The sequence below is a fragment of the Aethalodelphis obliquidens genome, unplaced genomic scaffold (assembly GCF_003676395.1).
Source record: "Aethalodelphis obliquidens isolate GAN/ISIS:26980383/991018 unplaced genomic scaffold, ASM367639v1 scaffold6, whole genome shotgun sequence".
Lineage (NCBI taxonomy): Eukaryota > Metazoa > Chordata > Mammalia > Artiodactyla > Delphinidae > Aethalodelphis > Aethalodelphis obliquidens.
This window is the reverse complement of record NW_020837950.1, coordinates 11,122,526-11,144,736: the sequence shown is the minus strand read 5'-3', so window position 1 is coordinate 11,144,736 and position 22,211 is coordinate 11,122,526. Positions and strand designations below refer to the sequence as shown.

Below are 22,211 nucleotides of genomic sequence, written 5' to 3'. Positions count from 1 at the left end.
CCCAGTCCTGTGGGATTCCCGAAATTAAGTCCCACTGGCCTTCAAGGCCAAATGCCCTTGTCTTCCTGGTGCCAGACCCCCAGGCTGGGGAGCCTGACGTGGCGCTCATAACTGTCACTCTTGTGGGAGAACCTCTGCGATATAATTATTCTCCAATTTGTGGGTCACCCACCTGGGGTTATGGAACTTAGCTCTATTTCAAGTCTTCCCCTCCTACCTGTCTTGGGGCTCTTTCTTTATGTCTTTAGTTGTAGAAGATCTTTTCTGGTAGGTACCAGACTTTTTCATCAATGGTTGTTCTGCAAATAGTTGTGATTTTGGTGTGCTTGTGAGAAGAAGTGAGCTCAGAGTCTTACTACTCTGCCATCTTGGCCAGTCTTGGTCACTGTGGTTTTGATTTGAATTTTCCTGGGAACTAATGATGTTGAGCTTCTTTTCATGTGCTTATTAACTATTTATATATCTTCTTTGGACAATGTCTTCAGGTTCTTTGCCCATTTAAAGACTGTATTATGGGACTTCCCTTGTGGCGCACTGGTTAAGAATCCGCCTGCCAAGGCAGGGGACACGAGTTCGAGCCCTGGTCCAGGAAGATCCCACATGCTGTGGAGCAACTAAGCCCATGTGCCACAACTACTGAGCCTGTGCTCTAGAGCCCGCGAGCCACAACTACTGAGCCCACATGCCACAGCTGCTGAAGCCCTCGTGCCTAGAGCCCATGCTCCACAATAAGAGAAGCCACCGCAACAAGAAGCCTGCACACTGCAACGAAGAGTAGCCCCAGCTTGCTGCAACTAGAGAAAGCCCATGAGCAGCAACGAAGACCCAACGCAGCCAAAAATAAATAAATACAATAAGTAAATTTATTAAAAAAAATTGTGTTACAATTGGCCTTCCATGTCTGAGGGGTCCACATCTGAGGATTCAACCAACTACAGATTGAAAATATTTGGAAAAAAATTCCAGCAATTTACAAAAAGCAAAACTTGAATTTGCTGCAACTATTTACATAGCATTTACATTGTATTAGGTATTATGAGTAGTCTAGAGATAATTTAAAGTATACAGGAGCATGTGCTTAGGTTATATGCAAATACTACACCATTTTATATAAGGTATTTGAGCATCTGTGGATCTTGGTATCCAAGGGGTGTCCTGGAACCAATCCCCTTCATACCAAGGGATGACTGTATTTGTCTTTTTTATTGTTGAATTGTAAGACTCCCTTATATGTTTTGTATATCATACCCTTATCACATATATAACTTGCAATTATTATCTCCCATTTGTGGGCTGTCTTTTTACTTTCTTGATAATGTCCTTTGATGCATAAAAGTTTATAATGTTGAAGAAGTCCGATTTATTTGTTTTTTATTTTATTGCTTGTGCTTTAGGTATCATATCTAAGAAACTGTTATTTAATGCAAGGTCATGAAGCATTATGCCTATGTTTTCTTCCAACCATTTTGTAATCTTAGCTCTTACGTTTATGTCTGTTATCCATTTTGATTAATTTTTGTATATGTTATGAGGTAGGGGTCCAACTTCATTCCTTTGCATGTGGATATCCAGTTGTCCCAGCACCGTTTGTTGAAGAGACTATTCTTTCTACAGTGAATGGTCTTGGCACCCCTGTTGAAAATCAGTTGATCATAGATGAATGGGCTTATTTCTGGCCTCTCAATTCTGTTTCATTGATCTGTATGTCTATGCTTATGCCAGGATCGTAATAAGAGATTTTTAAAATCACTAATGGATGCCTAGTTTTATCAAAAGCCTTTGCAGCATTTAATGATATGATCAAATGTTTTTTCTCATCTGACATTTTAACATGGTGGTGAATTAATGCTAAATATTTTCTAATAGTGAACAGTCTGTGAGCTTGAAGGTTAGGTCCTGATAGGTTGTATTCTGTGTTTTGATTTTCTGTTACTAGTAAAGGTGGAGTATAGGGAAGATAAACAGTGCATGAGTGGGATTGGATTGCTCTTCTAGCCTTGGTGCTCATTAAGGTAATCAGTAATCACATACACCTGGCTTCTGATGGGTACTTTGCCCACTTCGCCTCTGTTGTTTCAGGATCTTTATTCTCATTGCTCTCAGTGAGCCCAGTTCTATAATGGCCTCTCCTACTGTCAGCCCTGGCCTAGGGAGGGAAGCCACCAGTGAACTCATGAGTGCTGCTAGTGCCCTCCCAGCAGCACACTCCTTGTTGCTCTGATAAAATGTGTATCTTCTGGGCCCTCCTCTCAACATAGTCCTCTGGAGAGTTCTTGAGCCCTAATAGTACATCCATTGAAGCAAGCTCACTCCTCTGAGGCTTTTAATCCTGTCTTCCACTGTCTGCCATGACAGTCTGGCATTTCTCCTCACTAAATGTGAGCCATTGTGTATTAGCTTTCTATTTATGCTTAAGAAATTACCACAAATGTAGCAGTTGAAGACAGTACCTGTTAATTAACTCAGAGTTCTGTAGGTCAGTTATCTGGATGGCATGGATGGATTCTCTGCTCAGGATGTCAGCCTGATGAATTCTTTGATGGAGACTCTGGGGGAAAATTTGCTTCCATCCTCACTCTTGTGGTAGTGGGACTGAGGTCCTTGTTTCTTTGCTGGCTGTCAATCCAAGATTGCTCTCTGCTTCTAGAGACCACATTCATTCCTTGCCACTTGCTATTCCTCCATCTTCAAGCCAACAATAGTGCATTATACTCTGCTCGTGCTTTGAATCTCTGATTTCTTCTGTCTCTAACCTGTAGACCTGGATGGCTCCTGTGATTAGGTCAGGTCCACTGAGATAATACCCATAGCTTAAGGTTAACTAATTTGAGCCTTAATTACATCTGCAAAATTCCTTTTTCCATGTGTATTATTTGCCTGAGCTGCCACAATAAATTATCCTAAACTTGTTGACTTGTAACAACAGAAATTGATTCTCTCGCAGTTCTGGAGACCAGAAGTCCAAAATCAAGTAGTTGGCAGGGGTGATTCCCTCTAGGGCCTCTGAGAGGGAATCTATTCTGTGACTCTCTTCCAGCTTCTGGTGTTTGTTAACAATCCTTGGTGCTCCTTGGCTTGTAGCTTCATCACTCCAATCTCTGCCTCCATCATATGGTCTTCTTCCCTGTGTGTCTCTGTATATCCTCTCTTCTTGTAGGGACACCAATATTGGACCTAGGGTTTATCCTACTCCAGTATTAGCTCCTTTGCTAAGACCCTATTTCCAAATAAGGTCACATTCTGGAGTTTCGGGTGGACATGAATTTGGTGGGGGGGACACTATTGAACCCACAATAGTCCACTCTCTGGCCCCCTAAAATTGATGTCTGTTTCATACACAAAATACATTTATCTCACTCCAACATTCTCAAGTCTTCACCCATTCCAAGATCAATTCTAAATCCAAAATCTCATTTAAGTATCACCAACTCAAAAATTCCCAAATGTCATCATCTAAGTCAGGTATGAGTTGGACTCTGGGTATTAAGTTATTTTATTATTCAAAGAAATAGACTGTAAGTTGGGGTTTGAAGATCATTTTGTTATGCAGGGCCAATTTCTGTATGGTAACTTTACCAGTATTGATTATGGATTATTATTGCTATTAGAAAAGATAACATGTATGTAGCTAAAATATATCATGGTCTATTAAATATTTGTTGAATACCTACTATATACCAGGCACTTTTCTAGGTGCTAGATATATCTAAGTGACAAAAATCCAAACCTTACATTGGTAAGAAATAATTATTTTCAGTGAGTATTCTTTATTTAATATATAAGTGAATTATTTTTTTTGATGCTTTCTATTTGTGTAGAGAACATAGACGGATAGGCTTCAGAAATTCAGTTTGTTGGTTACAGGGTTGGTAAGAGGAGTGACTAGCTGTGTAGAACCTACACAGCTATTATATTTCAGCTTAGTTCAGCACAAACATTTTATTAAGCACCACTATTGGCCAGACTCCTTGGCATGTCATTTGAGGTCATGTATGTCTGCCCACATCCTAAGTGACCTCTACATCCTCTTACTCACTCTCTACCTCAGCCACATGGAAATACTTGCTGTTCCCTGAACATACATCTTCATGACACTTGTGCTTTTGTTCATGTTCTTCTTTCTGTCTAGAATCCCGTCTTTGCCTTATTGGAAACCTACTTATTCTTCAAGACATAGCACCAATGCTCCTTCCTCTGTGAAGTTTTCATATTTGCTATCTCCCATGGCCACAATTAATTGTACCTTATTCTGTATTTCTACATAATTTTGTCTCTACTTGGCTCAGCATTCGTATGTGGTCTTCTTTATATTATTGTATACCAATTAGTTTCTCCAACTAAATTGTAAACTATTTAAGAGAGCTAATATTTTATTTATGTGTTTTTCGCATAGTAGGCAAATGAGTGAATAAATATAAATTTGAAATGGTTTTAAACTTCAGAATATAACATACAAAATTATTAATAAGAGTTCCTGATATTTTAACTTTTGTGGAAAATTATTTATTCCTTTGATTACATGTTTTATTTATAAAAGCATGGGACTATAACAATTATTGTTTATGAATGAACCATTTACTATTGAATGAAAAATTAAATATTAAATATAAAAACTAAAATTTTAGTTTAAACATATTAGTGATTAGAGATTTTTGTATTTCTGACACAAAGTCTTTTCTTTGGTATGTACTTTCTTGAACACCACATAAGTCATCTGTTAATCTCAAAAGTGATTGAGAAGAATAATGTAGTGATAGGCCATATTTTTATATTGTAATTGTGCAAAAAGTAACCAAAAGAAGGAAGTCGTACTTTTTGTATTCTGACATGTGGAGGTAAAGGATTTTTTTGGATTATACGTTTGTGATTACTATACATATTTACCTGTTTTGATAATGGAAGCCTTTTAATTAACATATTGGTGACTTGGGGAAGAGTTTTTAATATATTGAAAGGTTCTTGGCATAGTTGTTTAAAGATGGGAAACTTGGGAAGTATAATAAACTATGAGCTAATGTGAAATACTAGAGCTTTTATTTTATAATAGTATTGTACTGCTTTGACATTCTGTTTTTTATTGACGTATGGTTGACTTTACAATGTTGTGTTAATTTCTGCTGTACAGCAAACTGATTCAGTTATACATATATATACATTCTTTTTAAAAAATATTCTTTTCTATTATGGTTTATCACAGGATATTGAATATAGTTCCCTGTGCTATACAGTAGGACCTTGTTGTTTATCCATTCTATATATAATAGCTTACATCTGCTAACCCCAGCTTCCCACTCCATCCCTCCCCCACCCCCCTTCCCTCTTGGCAACCACAAGTCTGTTCTCTATGTCTATGAGTTTGTTTCTGTTTCATAAATAGGTTCAATTGTGTCATATTTTAGATTCCACATATAAGTGATATCATATGGTATTTGTCTTTCTCTTTCTGACTTCACTTAGCATGATAATCTCTAGCTGCAAATGGCATTATTTTGTTCTTTTTTTTTGGCTGCGTTGGGTCTTTGTTGCTGCGTGCAGGCTTTCTCTAGTTGTGGTGAGTGGGGGCTACTCTTCGTTGCGGTGCGCGGGCTTCTCATTGCAGTGGCTTCTCTTGTTGTGGAGCACGGGCTCTAGGCGCGCGGGCTTCAGTAGTTGTGGCACACGGGCTCAGTAGTTGTGGCTTGAGGGCTCTAGAGCACAGGCTCAGTAGTTGTGGCACACGGGCTTAGTTGCTCCGTGGCATGTGGAATCTTCCCGGATCAGGGCTCGGAACTGTACCCCCTGCATTGGCAGGCAGATTCTTAACCACTGCACCACCAGGAAAGTCCTATTTCATTCTTTTTTATGGCTGAGTAGTATTCCATTGCATATATATGTACCACATCTTCTTTATCCATTCATCTGTCAGTGGACATTTATGTTATTTCCATGTCTTGGCTGTTGTGAATAGTGCTGCTCTGAACATAGGGTGTGTGTATCTTTTTGAATTATAGTTTTGTCTGGATATATGCCCAGGATTGGGATTGCTGGATCATATGGTAATTCTGTTTTTAGGTTTTTTTTTTTTTTTTGACTGCGCCACACGGCTTGTGGGATCTTAGTTCCCTGACAAGGGATCGAACCTGGGCCCTCAGCAGTGAAAGTGTGGAGTCGTAACCACTGGACCGCCAGGGAATTCCCTTCTATTTTTCCTTTTTTAAGGAACCTCCATACTGTTTTCCACAGTGGCTGCACCAACTTACATTCCCACTAACAGTGTAGGAGGGTTCTCTTTTCTTCACACTCTCTCCAGCATTTGTTATTTGTAGATTTTTTTAATGATGGCCGTTCTGACCAGTGAGAGGTGGTACTCAAGTAGTTTTGATTTGCATTTCTCTAATAATTAGAAATGTTGAGCATCTTTTCCTGTACCTACTGGCCATCTGTATGTCTTCTTTGGAGAAATGTCTATTAAGATCTGCCAATTTTTCGATTGGGTTGTTTGTTGTTGAGTTGTATGAGCTGTTTGTATATTTTGGAAATTAAGTCCTTGTTGGCTGCATTGTTTGCAAATATTTTCTCCCATTCAGTAGGTTGTCTTTTCATTTTCTTAACGGCTTCCCTTGCTGTGCAAAAGCTTGTAAGTTTGATTAGGTCCCATTTGTTTATTTATTTTTTTATTTCTATTGCCTTGGGAGTCTGACCTAAGAAAACATTGGTATGATTTATGTCAGAGAATGCTTTCCCTATGTTCTCTTCTAGGAGTTTTATGGTGTCATGTCTTATGTTTAAGTCTTTAGGCCATTTTGAGTTACTTTTTGTGTATGGTGCGAGGGTGTGTTCTAACTTTATTGATTTACGTGTGGCTGTCCAACTTTCCCAGCACCACTTGCTGAAGAGACTGTCCTTTTCCCATTGTATATTCTTGCCTCCTTTGTCGAAGATTATTTACCTATAGGTGTGTGGGTTTATTTCTGGGCTCTGTATTCTGTTCCATTGACCATATATCTGTTTTTGTGCCAGTACCACACTGTTTTGATTACTGTAGCTTAGTAGTATTGTCTGAAGTCTGGGACAGTTATGCCTCCTGCTTTGTTCTTCTTTTAAAATTTTATTTATGTATTTATCTATCTATCTATCTATCTATCTATGGCTGTGTTGGGTCTTTGTTGCTGTGCGCAGGCTTTCTCTAGTTGTGGCGAGTGGGAGCTACTCTTCATTGTGGTGCACGGGCTTCTCACTGCGGTGGCTTCTCTTGTTGTAGAGCACAGGCTCTAGGCACGCGGGCTTCAGTAGTTGTGGCACGTGGACTCAGTAGTTGTGGCTTGTGGGCTCTAGAGCGCAGGCTCAGTAGTTGTGGCACATGGGCTTAGTTGCTCCACGGCATGTGGGAGCTTCCCAGACCAGGGATCGAACTCATGTCCCCTGCATTGGCAGGCAGATTCTTAACCACTGTACCACCAGGGAAGTCCCCTCCTGCTTTGTTCTTTTTCCTCAGGATTGCTTTGGCAATTCTGGGTCTTTTATGGTTCCATATAAATTTTGGAATTATTTGTTTTAGTTCTGTGTAAAATGTCATGGGTAATTTGATAGGGATCGCATTAATTCTGTAGACTGCTTTGGGTAGTATGGCCATTTTAACCATATTAATTCTTCCAATCCAAGAGCATGGGATATCTTTCTGTTTCTTTGAATCATCTTTAATTTTCTTTATTAATGTTTTATAATTCTCAGCATATAAGTCTTTCACCTCCTTGGTCAAGTTTATTCCTATTTTATTTTTTTTGGTGTGATTTTAAAAGGTATTGTTTTTTTACATTCCCTTTCTGATATTTCATTGTTAGTGTAAAGAAATGCAACCGATTTCTGTATATTAATCTTGTATCCTGCTACCTTGATGAATTCATTTATCAGTTCTAGTAGTTTTTGTGTGGAGTCTTTAGGGTTTTCTATATATAGTATCATGTTATCTGCATATAATAACAATTTTACTTCTTCCCTTCCAATTTGGATACTTTTCATTTTTTTCTTGTCTGATTGCTGGGCCTAGGACTTCCAATACTATGTTGTGTAGAAGTGGTGAGAGTGGCATCCTTGTCTTGTTCCAGATTTTAGCAGGAAGCCTTTCAGTTTTTCACCATTGAGTATTCTGTTGGCTGTGGGTTTGTAATAATTTTGCTATTATGTTGAGATACGTTCCCTCTATACCCACTTTGGTAAGAGTTTTTATCATGAATTGATGTTAATTTTGTCAAATGCTTTTTCTGCATCTATTGAGATGATCATGTGGTTTCTGTCTTTTATTTTGTTGGTGTGGTGTATCTTATTGATTGAATTGCATTTGTTGAACCATCCTTATGAACTTGGGATGAATCCCACTTGGTCGTGGTGTATGATCTTTTTTATGTATATCGGACTCGGGTTGCTAGTATTTTGTTGAGAATTTTTGCATCTATATTCATCAAAGATTTTGGCCTCTAATTTTCTTTTTTGGTGCTATCTTTGTCTGGTTTTGGTATCAGGGTGATGGTGGCTTCATAGAATGTCTTTGAGAGTGTTCCCTCCTCTTGAATCATTTGGAAGAGTTTGAGAAGTATTGGTAAAAGTTCTTCTTTGTATGTTTGGTAGAATTTGCCTGTGAAGCCATCTGGTCCTGGACTTTTGTTTGTAGAGGGTTTTAAAATTACAGGTTCTATTTCACTTCTAGAGGTCAGTCTGTTCAAATTATCTGTTTCTTCTTGATTCAGTTTTAGTGGGCTCTATGTTTCTAAAAACTTGTCCATTTCATCTAGGTTGTTGAATTTGTTGGCATATAATTTTCACAGTATTCTCTGTTTTTTTTCTTGTTTTTTTTTTTTTTTTGTATTTCTGTGGTATCAGTTGAGATTTCTCCTTTTTCATTTCTTTTTTTAAAAATAAATTTATTTATTTTTATTTTGTTATTTATTTTTGGCTGTGTTGGGTCTTCGTTGCTGCGTGCGGGCCTTCTCTAATTGCAGCGAGCGGGGGCCACTCTTTGTTGCGGTGCATGGGTTTCTCATTGTGGTGGCTTCTCTTGTTGAGGAGCATGGGCTCTAGGCACACGGACTTCAGTAGTTGTGGCTTGCAGGCTGTAGAGCGCAGGCTCAGTAGTTGTGGCGCACGGGCTTAGTTGCTCCGTGGCAAGTGGGATCTTCCCAGACCAGGGATCAAACTCATGCCCCCTGCATTGGCAGGTGGATTCTTAACCACTACACCACCAGGAAAGTCCCTCCTTTTTCATTTCTTATTTTGTTTATTTGGGTTCTCTCTCTTTTCTTCTTGGTGAGCCTGTTCAGAGGTTTGTCAATTTTGTTTACAATTTCAGCAAACCAGCTCTTGGTTTTATTTTTTTTTTCTGTAGTTTTGTAATCTCTATTTTATTTATTCCCTCTCTGATCTTTATTATTTCCTTCTTTCTGCTGACTTTATGTTTTGTTTGTTCTTTTTGTAATTCTTTTAGGTGGTAGATTAGGTTATTTATTTGGGTTTTTGTTGTTTCTTGAGGAAGGCCTGTATCACTATGAACTTCTCTCTAAGAACTGTTTTTGCTGCATCCTATAGATTTTGTTTGGTTGTGTTTTCTTTGTCATTTGTCTCAAGGTATTTTTTAATTTCCTCTTTGATTTTGTCATTGACCCACTGTTTTTTTAATAGCATGTTGTTTAGTCTCCATGTAGTCGTTTTTTTCTCATTTCTTTTTCTGTGGTTGATTTCTAGTTTCATGCCACTGTTGTCAGAAAAGATGTTTGAGATAATTTCTATACTCTTCAATTTGTTGAGGCTTGTTTTGTGCCCTAGTATATGGTCAGCCCTAGAGAATGTTCCATGTGCACTTGAAAAGAATGTGTATTCTGCTTTTTTTTAGTTGTCATGTCCTGAAAATATCAGTTAAGTCTAACTGTTCAATTTTATCATTTAGGATCTGTGTTGCCGTATTGATTTTCTGTCTAGAAGATATTTCCATTGATATGAGTGGGATGTTAAAGTCTCCTACTATTATTGTATTCCTGTCAATTTCTCCCTTTATGTCTGTTAGTATTTGTTTTATATATTTGGGTGCTTCTGTATTAGGTGCATATATGTTAATGAGTGTAAAATTCTCTTCTTGTATTGATCCTTTTATCATTATATAGTAATATATCTTTATCTTTCTTTATGGCCTTTGTTTTGAAGTCTGTTTTGTCTGATATGAGTATTGTGACCCCTACTTGTCATTTTTATTTGCATGAAATATCTTTTTCCATCCCCTCACTTTCAATCTATGTGTGTCTCCTGCCCTAAAGTGGGTCTCTTGTAGGCAGCATATTGTAGGCTTTTGTTTTTTAATCCAGTCCACCACTCTGTGTCTTTTGATTGGAGCATTTAGTCCATTGACATTTAAGGTAATTATTGATAGATACGTATTTATTGCCATTTTAAACCTTGTTTACCAGTTGATTCTGTGTTTCTTTGTTCCTTTCTTTTTCCTTTTGTTGTGCTTTTTGTGGTTTGATGATTTCCTTTTATTTTATGCTTGTGTTCTTTTTGGTTTTTGTGAATCTATTGTGTTTTTGATTTGTGGTTATTCTGTTTTTCAAGTATGTTAACCCCTTCCTATATCTACTTGCTTTAGACTGATAGTCATATAGGCTCAAACACATCTGAAAAAAAAAGAATCTACATTTTCTTACTTTCCTGCCCCACATTTTATGATTTTGATGTCCTCTTTTACATCTTCATGTTTATCCTTTTGCTGTTCATTGTCATCGTTTTCACAAAAATGTTTTGATTTTTAAAAAATCTGTGTACTGACTTAAGTGATTTAAATAAGCCACCGATGCCATAAGTGGCACCGATGCCATTTAGCAGGAAGCACTGAAAGCATTCCTACTAAAATCTGGAACAAGACAAGGATGCCCACTCTCACCACTTCTACTCAACATAGTATTGGAAGTCCTAGTCCTTTCCAATTGTGATTTTCTCTTTTCTATACATTCTTGCTTCTCTTCTATTTAGAGAAGACCTTTCAATACTTCTTTTAGGATAGGTTTAGTATTGCTGTATTTTTAGTTTTTGCTTATCTGAGAAATTCTTTGTCTCTCCTTCTATTCTAAATGATAATCTTGCTGGGTATAGTATTCTAGGTTGCACATTTTTCCCTTTTAGGAATTTGAATATATCTTGCCACTCCCTTCTGTACTGTAACATTTCTGTAGAGAAATCAGCTGATAGCCTTATGGGGGTTCCCTTGTAACTAAGACTTTGTTTTTCTCTTGCTGCCTTCAGAATCCTCTCTTTAACTTTCGCCATTTTAATTACAATATGTCTTGGTGTAGGTCTGTTTGGGTTCATCTTGTTTGGGACTCTCCTTCCTGTATCTGGATTTATGTTTCCTTCTTTAGGTTTGAGAATTTTTCAGACATAATTTCTTCAAATTCATTTTCGATCCCTTTTTCTCTGTCTTCTCCTCTGGAATCCCTATTATGGGTAGATTGGCAAGCTTTATATTATCCCATACATGTCTTATATTGCTTTCATTTTTTTTTTAAATTTGCCTTTCTTTTTTTTTCTTTTTCTTTTTTTTTTTTTTGCAGTACATGGGCCTCTCACTGTTGTGGCCTCTCCCGTTGCGGAGCACAGGCTCCGGACGCGCAGGCTCAGCGGCCATGGCTCGCGGGCCCAGCCGCTCCGCGGCATGTGGGATCCTCCCGGGCCGGGGCACGAACCCTGTGTCCGCTGCATCGGCAGGTGGACTCTCAACCACTGCACCACCAGGGAAGCCCTTAATTTGCCTTTTTATCTGCTGTTCTGATTGGGTGATTTTCATTATTCTATCTTCCAGATGACTTATTTGTTCTTCTGCATTATTCATTCTGCAGTTCATTGCCTTTAGCTCAGCTTTCATCTCAGCAAATGAGTTTTTAATTTTTCTTGGCTCCTCTTTATAGTTTCTAGCTCTTTTTTACAGTATTCTGCATTTCTGTTGATAAACTTTCTTAATTCCTTCAGTATTTTCATTATCTCCTTTTTGAACTCAGCGTCTGTTAGACTGAAGAGGTCTATTTCATTGTTTGTTCTTTCAGGGAAATTCTCTTGGTCTTTTAACTGGGAGTGGTCCCTCTGCTTCTTTGTTTTACTTATATTTCCCTTACTCTGTGAGTTTAGGAGAAACACTTATCTACTGTGGTCTTGGAGGGCTGTTTATATGTAGGAGCAGCCCTGTGTAGCTTGTGTGGTTTTAATATTTTTGGTGTAAGCGTTGTTTTTAGTATGGATGCCTGCTGTCTCTTTCCTCAGTGTGTGCTGGCTGTTATCCCACTGATAGGGGGTGTGCAGAGGCAGTGGCTGGCGTTCTCTCCCAGAGCCCGCAAAGGTGGCAGCTGGCACCCGCTCCCAGAGCTCTCGGTGTGGTGGTGGCTCACTCGTGCCCCTGGAGGCTGCGATGGCATTGGTGGCTCATGCCCACTCCTGAGCCCACAGCAGTGGTTGGTGCCTGCTCCTGGAGCTCGTGCAGGCAGTGTCCTGTCACCTTAGAGTGCATGTGCAGGGAAGGGGGCTGCTGTGGCAGGTCCCGCCCCTCCCCTCGCGTGCCCTCAACAGTGGCACCTTACCTCTCTGGTGGGCCTGGGCTTCCTCTGTGTACACCCTTGGTTTCAGTCATACCCAAATCCAGCCCCTTCAGGCTGTTTCCCCACAGCCAACCCCAGTCTTCACCCCAGGTCTGACCTCCATAGCCCAAGCTTCAGCTCCCAGCCCCCGCCCACACTCGTGGATGCACGTCTCAGGCTGGGGAGTGCAACGCTGTGATACTGACTGTCTGTGCAGGTCTCTTTCCATTCTGCCTGCTGCACACCAGTTCTGTGCTCTCTTCTGAGGCTCCAAAGCTCCCCCTCCGTCCCAGCTGATCTCCCCATTGGTGAGGGGACTTCACAGGGTGCCGGAACCTTTCCTCTTTCACAGTTACCTCCCAGGGGCGCAGGGTCCTGTCCTGATTCCTTTCTCCCTTTTTTTCTTTTTTCTTTTGTCCTACCTGATTATGTGGAGATTTTATTGCCCTCTCAGAAGTCTGAGGTCTTCTGCCAGGGTTCAGTAGGTGTTCTGAGAATCGTTCCACATGTAGATGTATTTTTTTAAAAAAATAAATTTATTTATTTATTTATGGCTGTGTTGGGTCTTCGTTTCTGTGCAAGGGCTTTCTCTAGTTGTGGCGAGTGGGGGCCACTCTTCATCACGGTGCACGGGCCTCTCACTGTCGCGGCCTCTCTTGTCGGAGCACAGGCTCCAGATGCACAGGCTCAGTAGTTGTGGCTCACGGGCCCAGTTGCTCTGCGGCATGTGGGATCCTCCCAGACCAGGGCTTGAATCCGTGTCCCCTGCATTGGCAGGCAGATTCTCAACCACTGCGCCACCAGGGAAGCCCTGTAGATGTATCTTTGATGTATTTGTGGGAGGAGGTTAGCTCCACATCCTACTACTCCACCATCTTGATCCCTCCCCTTGACATTTTATTCTTATTTGGAATTTTTGTTTAAATAATGGGTAAAACATAATAAAAGAAAATTGGTTGCAATTTACTGTCTCCCTCCATTGGCAAATAAGACATTCTAACTGTTAATTGTTTGCTGTTACCTATTGCAGGCTTAGTCCCCCTGTCCTTCCACTCTGCTCCTTAAAGGAAATACATTTGTCCACTGACAAATTTTTCAGAATGGAACCATCTGAAATTACCAATGGTTGTTTTCTTTCGGTTCTAACAAGGGAGGTAAGGATAAAAAAAATCCCAATCCATTTCATACTTAGGAATTAAGAAACAACAAAGTCTCATAATAGGAATATAGGAACTTTATGAGCATTTCATAATAGTATGCTTATTTCATAAATAGCCAAAGGGCAGGAAAAACAATTATTATTGTATGGCGGAAATCCCTATTTTTATCTTTATTGTCCTCCTGAGTGTTTTTCGGTTGCCTGTTCTCCACCCCCACTTCTCCAAGCACTTTGTCAATATCCAGTTCATTTTAGCTCACAGATATGAGATAAGCTCTGGACATATATACACTAATATGTATAAAATAGATAACTAATAACCTGCTGTATAAAAAAATTAATTAAATTTAAAAATTCAAAAAAGAATAAGCTCTGTAATTCTTTTTCTTTTTTTTTTTCTATCAGGTTCACAAATGGGGAGATTTAAGTACAAAGAAAGTAGTTTCCTGAGGCTTATAGGATATATTAGAGACTAAGGTCTAAAAACTATTTCTTTTAGTATAACAAAGATATTCTTTTATCTTTACTGAAACACTGATAAGTATTTGTAATATGCAAAGTAACAATTAACTCCCACATTTAATTATAGCGGGACCCATCTGAGACAGTGTCTGTGAAAGATGTTTTGGCCCGTGCTGCAGCAAAGGGTCTACTGGATGGGATCGAGTTGGGTAAACCTTCAAAACGTGAGAAGAAGAAGAAAAAGTCAAAAATGTCATTGCCAAAATCTTCCACTTCTGATAGTAGGGGCATCCAGATGAAAATTGCTGAGTTCCTGAGTCAAGAAACTAACGCAAGTGCTCATCTGTCAGGGACGTTAACAACAAAAATATCTCTTCCACAGAAGAATACAAATCAAGTGGGTTCTTTCTCACAGGTCAGAAAATCCAACAAGCCCACCACCAATCCTTTAGTGCCTACATTTATGAAGAACACACCTCCCTCCAGACCATATGAACGGACGACAAACTTTGTAAGACCTCGCCCAGAAGACAGAATGATTGCACTGAAACCCATAGAGATTGTTTTGCCTCCAGTAATGTTGCCATTTTCTAGTCCCCAAGGGATCGGATCTCAGATACCAACTCAACATTTTTACTGTCCTTGCGCTGGGCCCAAGACTGTCATGCCTGGCTATCTTCCCACACCATCAATACCAAGTAGAGGGAAAAAACAAGAAAACTTACCTTCCTCTCTACCCAGGCATCCTCGACCATGGCTTTGACTGTCTTGTGTTTTTTACAGGGGTCAAGAGTAGTAGGGTTTTTTCCCAAAGTCTGATATTTCTCTGAAAGTTAGACATCCCTACACAAAATACTCATCCTTTTGGTCACTTAGTATCTTCTAAATGTGATTATTACCTTCAAGTGAATTAAGACAAGTGAGAATAATGTAGGTGAGTTAAGCAAAGCAGAGAGTTCAGTAGCTGGGTGCTGATCTGTTTTAGAACGTTCAGTTGTAGACTCAGTATCGGCTGTTAGAACTTGTCTCACTCTTGTTAACTTTCTGTCTGGACTTAGGACACTGGTTTTAAAGCTGCAACAATTTTTCCTGAAGGGAAACACTGTGTGCCTTAGAACAGACTTCTTTTCAAAGTTAAATTGTGAGGCAGTTTATTTAGAAAGCATAGGTTTTGAAAAGATGCTCTTGCACGGACTATAGATTGCTTTTCAGTATCGAGTCAGCTGTAGTTTAAAATTTTCAATCACTATAGAGGTTGATTTTTTTTTCCTTAAACATTAAAATAGGAGATGTTAGGAGCTTTTGTAATGTGATTGAAGTTGAGTATGAATAGGAAGAACAGGAAGGTCCAAAGTTCTAGGTGTGAGTAGTTCAGCTGTCCATTCACAGAGTGAAAACTGTTTCTCACTGGAAGAACCTCTAGGATCCTGAGCAGACTGAACATAAGCTTTCCCTTTTAACTATTTATGCCAAATACTGTTGTAAAAAAAGTGACTGTAAGCAAATTTCCATCTAAATAGTAATTCTGAGGAAGAGGCCAAACTGCTGAATACAAGTGACACCCCAATTGTTGAAGAAATCTATACAAGTTCATGATTCAAAGATCAGGTGAGATGGTCATTTCAAGTGGCACACAGTAATCAAACTTTGGTAAGTCATTTCTGATGCTCAATTAAAATATATCGTAGCACTATTTTAATTATATTGAAAGTCAGTTCATCTTGACTGTATTATCAATTGCCTTCCAAGAACTGGTTATGATTATCATTTCTGGGTCTACTGATTTTTTTTCATCATGGCAACAGAAAGTGACATTAAATCAAATATGTTACAACTGTAAATCCTACTGTTTAAAAACATGTTCATAGACACAAAGAGTTTGAATTTAAAGTTGTGTTTTCAGAATCCAGTTGTGTTGAATAGTGTTAAATAAATTCCTAAATTTCAATTCAGGTGGCATGATTTTAGTAGACTATTATCCTCTTCAAGATGAATATTTAGGTCTATTTCAGCTCTAATATTGTATAATTTTCTCACTTGAAGTGAGGGTAGAAAAGGGTGAATTTCATTGTAGCAGTAATAAATTTTTTTAACTGAAGATTTACACTTACTAGTAAAATGTCAGTGAAGAAATGAAACATGACTTTTTATACTTGAACCTGACTTATTTTTAAATCCCAAAAGAATTCTGTTAATTATGACTCTTAAAAAATACAGAAATGTTTTAAATGCTCAGCTTATTTTACTACTTTCAAAAATCAAAAACTATATAACATTTGCTCTGAAAGTTATAGTATGGTTTCCTCCTATTCCCACTCTCTGGCTTAGAGCCTTCCGTGCCTCTGGGAGGCCAGTGCAGGTGAACTGAACCTGTTCAGTAAAGAGCTGATATTTTACCCCAGGGATCTTTTATCCCTTTCCTTACATCTTTCCTCTGCCCCAGGCTGAAGAGTATTCCATTGTCCAAAAGTAGCAGGTCTGAGATTTTTATTTTCTGCTAATAGTTATTATAAGACGAAAACTCACAGTTATGAAATAGTTCAGGATATTTTTCTGATCTCTGTAGCAGCATGTGGTTCATGTCACATCACAACTTTAGCCCCTTATCTTCAGTATCTCATAACATGAATCCTGTCATAAATTATTTTTCTAAGTATATGGAGATTCTGAATTAAACCATTCATTCATTAAGCCTGCAGTTTTCTTCTTTGGAATCTTCTAAGAAGGATGTGATCAATTATTTACATATTTTGGTAGACTAAAAAGGGAAATACTTTGGATTAAAACCAATATGGGAGAATTCTAGTAAAGGAGAATATTGATTACATTGACATTTTTCTTTTTTCAGCTTCTTAGAGAAGAGTGCTGCAAAAATCTAAAGTAATGAAATCACTGGTTTTAGATACTCCAGTAGCAAATGCAGAGTTTTAATGTGTAATTATTTACCACTATGTAATACCTGAAACCAAATGAAATTTTGCTCTTTGAGAGTAACTGCCTTTGATTGAGGAAAAAGGTAAACTACTGGGGGAAATGCAAGATGAACAAAAAATGGGTACACACTTTAAATTCTATTTATCTTCTTCCATATGTCTAACAGTTAAACTAAGCCAGGTTCAACTGCTGTTTTTCTAGTCACCTTTCATTTTGGATTTAGTGCCTGTACAACTCTATCTTTCATTCTTTGATATCAGGCTCTTCAAGGAAAGATGGACTTTTTTAACACTAGAAAGAGTGCTTACACAAGCATCAAGTTGGTGACTGAATAGGCCTCTATGTCCAAAATGCCTGCTGTCCTTCCTGAGTACCAAGGTAAGGACCATGCAATGAATTATTCAAAATTTAAAGTTACTTCCTAGTTCTTACCAGGTGGAAATATACAATAATCAAAGCAGAATCTTACATTACTAAAATGACTTTTAATTTGAGATAAGAATAATCTGAAAATAGAATGACTGGCGTGGAGACACTAAACTTTTATTTCTATTCCTGGATATGTATGACTGATGTCAGATAAATGAGCCAAACATTTTACGCAGCTAAGTTTATTCTCATAACATATTACATTTAAATGTGTAAAAGTGGTCAACAGCAAAAGGGGCAGAACGCAAAACCAAATGTTCTTTTGGGATAAACAAGCTGCTTTGGATGGCAGGGAGTGCTCTCACTGATAAAGTGTGAGCAGTATCTTTTCCCTGAAGCTGAAATAAACTTCATTTTACTGGCTGTATAACACACGTTAGCTGTGTATTGGGTTAAGTGAGCCTGGCAAACTAGAGAGCTAATGCTTTTACTAGTTAAGCTGTGCTAATATCAGTTAGGGAAATGTTTCTCACATTGTTTACGAAATCTTGAGTTTCTGTTGCAATGCTTATGAAATGAGTGTGTGTCATATAAGAAGAGGAGGAAAGATTTAGGGCTTCTAGTAAATGACCTTATGTAGAATTGTACAAATGTTCGTCATAAAATCATAAAGTGGAATTTTTTAAAAAGTAGCAGTGCCAACAGTTTATCACCAAGAGCTTATTTTAATGGAAATGGGCCTAATGTCGCTTCATGCAGTAAGACAGACACAAACAAAAACAATGGTCCTAATTAGCTATGGGTGATCATATATCCAGGTGTAAACAAAGGGCAGGAGGACATGTGTCTGTCTCTTAGATGAGCTCACAAGTGTTGTGAAGGATATAAAAACGAAGCACCAAGCAGTGCTTTAAGTTTGCAAAGTAAAGTTTTTAGCCATAGGCATGTTGGCTATTCCCCTTGATGCGGCCAAGGAGCACATATGTGAGTTGGCAAGTATGCGTCTGTCTAGCTGCTTTTAAAAAATAAAAGGAACTTTTAAGTATTTTGCCTTTTCTTATACATATTCCAATAAAAATGTGACTACAAATCATTACAAAACCACCTTTTAGGCAATGTATAGTTCACTGAGATTACTTAGACCTGGATACATTGAGAGATGATATCCAGTAAAGATAATACATTAACACAATAATGCAGTATATTTCAGTAAAAATAGAATAAATAAAATAAAAATATTTTAAGCTGTATTTAACAGGTTAATTAAAAAAATGATAAGACATACAAGGCATAGTGAACATGGCTGCCTGTTTACCAAATCACAGATACAAAGAATGCATAGATAACTGAAGTGTCACTACAATATCAGGTAAAACGCTAGCATCCTTTCACAGAAAATACACACATACTTTCATACATACTTTTTGGCCATGGCAGAAAGTGTCTGAACATACGGCTTAACATAATTAATTTTATAAAATTAATTGCATTTAGTATGCAAAGCTATTTTTAAAACAAAGTATCTGCAGTAAAGTTTTCAGTATGTAAAGGCTATCATTCATCTTAATGCATCCATAATTGCATATATAAATCAGTTTGCTACTTAAAGCTAGCTCAGTATTCTTGATCCTGAAAACATATGTATGCCTTAAAAAAAAATGAATGGGTTCTGGTAGAGATGTCCAATATAAAAGTGGATCACTTTTTTAAGAATTTTGAAGTTATCACACTAAAATGTTTGTTTCACTGTGGAGGTCACGATGAAAGATCATCAAGATTGAATTTTGAACAGCTTTTCGAAGGGCACAGTAAGGATTTTCTTAATGCAGTAATTTCTTAGGATGTCACTGGTAACTTTAGTAGAATAGTGTACAGGCTGGTGAGAGTATAATCCACTTCTAGAGTGGCATCTCTAGGGTGCTAGCAAGCAATTCCAGAATTCTGAGAGGGAACAGAGGCAGGAGGCCACCTACTCATTCCATCATGTTCTCTGGTGGCTAAGTATCATGAGTTAGGAATATTTCTACCACATGTAACATTATCTCTGGACTGCATGTAGAATCCTGTCCTCTACAACACATTTGAGGCACACTGCAGGAAAACTGAGAGCAGGTAATGGTTTTAAATCACGGCATGAGTAATTTGGACATACTTCCCTACTTATACAGGGAATCCTAAGATTGCCTGATAATAACTGGATATGCCCAAAGTAATTTTGGAAAGACTCCTCCTGACTGGTGTGGAAGCAGCATAACTTAATAACTGGGAGTTGAGAAGCATGGGTCCTAGTTCTGGCTTTCTCACTAACTTTCGTGAGATCTTAGGCTAGGTGACTGAGCCTCTTTAATTCATATTTTTTATTTCTCAAATGTGTTTAGTACCTTCTCTATAAGGCTCAAATGTGACGATAAGAATGTGGAAACCATTTTGACAAGTACATAGCAGTAGATAAACATAAAGCATTACTTTTACAACGATGTTGTAAAATGGTAATTTTATCACTGAAAAGTAAACAAAACTAATGTCTAGATTGAGCTTCTTAGCAACTTCTTTAAAACATTATCAAGTGTCTCAATCTGTTTACAGCTAAGTCTCTCATCTATAGATAGAGAAGCAGGAAAGTGCTGTTTTTTGGGAAGCCTGTTAAATAGTCCTTTGTTCCTATGTATATTTTGCTCTGATATGGAATTTTTAAATCTTGAACATAAATGGAAAAAATATAAATTTAAAAATATATCTAGAGTCCAACAAATTTTAATATTAAATACATAAATTCAGAAAGGTTCAATTTTATGAAGTTTGTTGCCATGGACAATACATGATGGACAGACAGCTTTCTGGGCAAAAAGCATTAAGGTAAGATTGAGCTAGATGCAGAATCCTAGCAGAACATTTACCTAGGAGGTGGAAAACAACGTGGTGGTGGAGATCTAAAATATAAATGACATTTCCTCAACTCCAAGTTGCATATTGGCTAATTATCAAACTAAGGATGAAAGGCTTATGAGGAATATTTCATTTTAATGTTTATGTAGAGAATGGCCATAGTGAACTATAATTCTCTAGCTGCATTGTACAGTATAAGGCAGAAGTTTGAAATATTTCCCACCCAAAATGCATTATAATTTTGTTAATCTCTTTCTTAATAATCAGTTTGAAAACCATCTGAACAGAAAGGCTATTTTTGTTCTGTTTTAATTTCTGAAATTTAGTTTTTCAATTTTGAAGCTTCACTTTTTTCCCAACATCCCCCAAACAGCTGTAGACATGAAATGGTGTCCATGTGTCAAAGAGCTCGTCAAGGAAAGTTGCCAGTTGGTTTCTATACTGATGCCAACAGCCAATTTTGTCAACCAAAGGTTCGATTTTATGAAGAACTAAAACGAAAACTAGTCATCCTGTTTTTACAGCAATTCAGTGGTATCCAGTATGCAGTGTCTACTCCAATGTTGAAAACAGGGCAAAGTGCTGTAGGACTTAAAAGTTGCTTGTGACAGATCCAGTCAAGAAGACAGTGAAACTAACCCAGGTGTCATTCACTCCAAGGACTCAGCTGCTTCACTGGGAGGGGTGTGGCCACATTCTTCCCTGTGTGTGTGAAGTTACATAATGTTCACGATATTTACAGTAAGAAAGGGAGCTTCCACTGCTCATGATGTAACTTACTGACAGCAAAAAAAATTAGTCATGCTTTTCATATCACACGACGGTGGCAAGACGAGAGAACATGCTTGTCTAACACTGTTTGGTTAAGTTATTAATCTCTGAAGACAAAGCATCAGCAACTGAATGGAAGGCCAGAGATCAGCTCCTCTTCTTTAGTGTAGCTATTCAATCTTCAGTAAATGTTACAGGATCCTTTCACATATGCAGCTACGGCGTTTCTGTGACAGGGCGTTTCTGTTTCAAAGTGTCAATGAGGGATAAGACCCCTCGTTTTACATTGGTTGTGACTCTCCTGGTCACAGAGTCTGCTGGCGGAGGAGGTGGTCGAACTTTCTGTGAAGGCGGCCTGGCTACCAGGCACTTCTGGTATCGTAACTGAAATTAGAAAGTTGTATGGTCGTTAATAATGTATCATCCCTTCTTGTTTAACATGATCTTAATTCATAAATATATTTAACTCCCAAAGGTTAACGACCTAGCTCCTAAACACGAATCCAAGAGTTTATTATTTTTTTTCCTTAATGTGGAGTGTTTTAAATTCTTTTGAAGTTCTTTATATTGTTAGGCTGCGATGAATATACCTCATAGTCAAAGAGCTAATGAAGAGAAAAAGGATTGGGAGAGAGATTATTAACTTTTTCCTCAGACAGGTAATGAAGTAGGTGTTTATGGCTAGCCGAGTGAGGGTCAGCATGGTAGAAAGGGCAGGGTTTGAATCTGGCTCTACCACTTGTGAACCGTATGGCCCCAGGCAAGTTATTAAATCTCTCTGAGCCTCAGTTTCTTCATTTGTAAAATGGCTGAAGAATGGCGACCTTAAAAGACAGTGTTATGATTAAGGAATACCTGCAGAATGCCTCAGACAGGCCTAGCAACACAGAAGGCATTCATAAATGTTTGTTCCCATCCTGCTTTAATTTAAAAAAAATTACTAAGATTTCAGGATTTTATATACAAGTCTAAATCTTAATAGATTTAATTTTTAAAAATCCATTAGCACTGGCACCAGGGACAGTTTCCATCCTTCAGAAACAAAG

General features: G+C 38.1%; 2 protein-coding genes across 16 annotated transcripts in view; one reads left to right on the top strand and one right to left on the bottom strand.

Annotated features, from left to right (window-relative positions):
- Window positions 1–17,438, top strand: part of NSUN7 (NOP2/Sun RNA methyltransferase family member 7) — a 64,087-nt gene extending 46,649 nt beyond the window's left edge. The window contains exons 11-12 of the mRNA XM_027103104.1: window positions 13,615–13,738; window positions 14,333–17,438. Of these exons, the coding sequence (XP_026958905.1) occupies window positions 13,615–13,738; window positions 14,333–14,968 (760 nt within the window). The 3' untranslated portion in view covers window positions 14,969–17,438. The remainder of the gene's footprint in view (window positions 1–13,614; window positions 13,739–14,332) is intronic.
- A 296-nt stretch (window positions 17,439–17,734) lies between these two features.
- The window catches only part of APBB2 (amyloid beta precursor protein binding family B member 2), a 376,970-nt gene continuing 372,493 nt past the window's right edge, over window positions 17,735–22,211 (bottom strand). For all 15 annotated transcript variants that reach the window (XM_027103089.1, XM_027103091.1, XM_027103094.1 and 12 more), the window contains one exon: window positions 17,735–21,549. In XM_027103089.1, coding sequence (XP_026958890.1) covers window positions 21,382–21,549 — 168 coding nt within the window. In that variant the 3' untranslated portion in view covers window positions 17,735–21,381. The remainder of the gene's footprint in view (window positions 21,550–22,211) is intronic.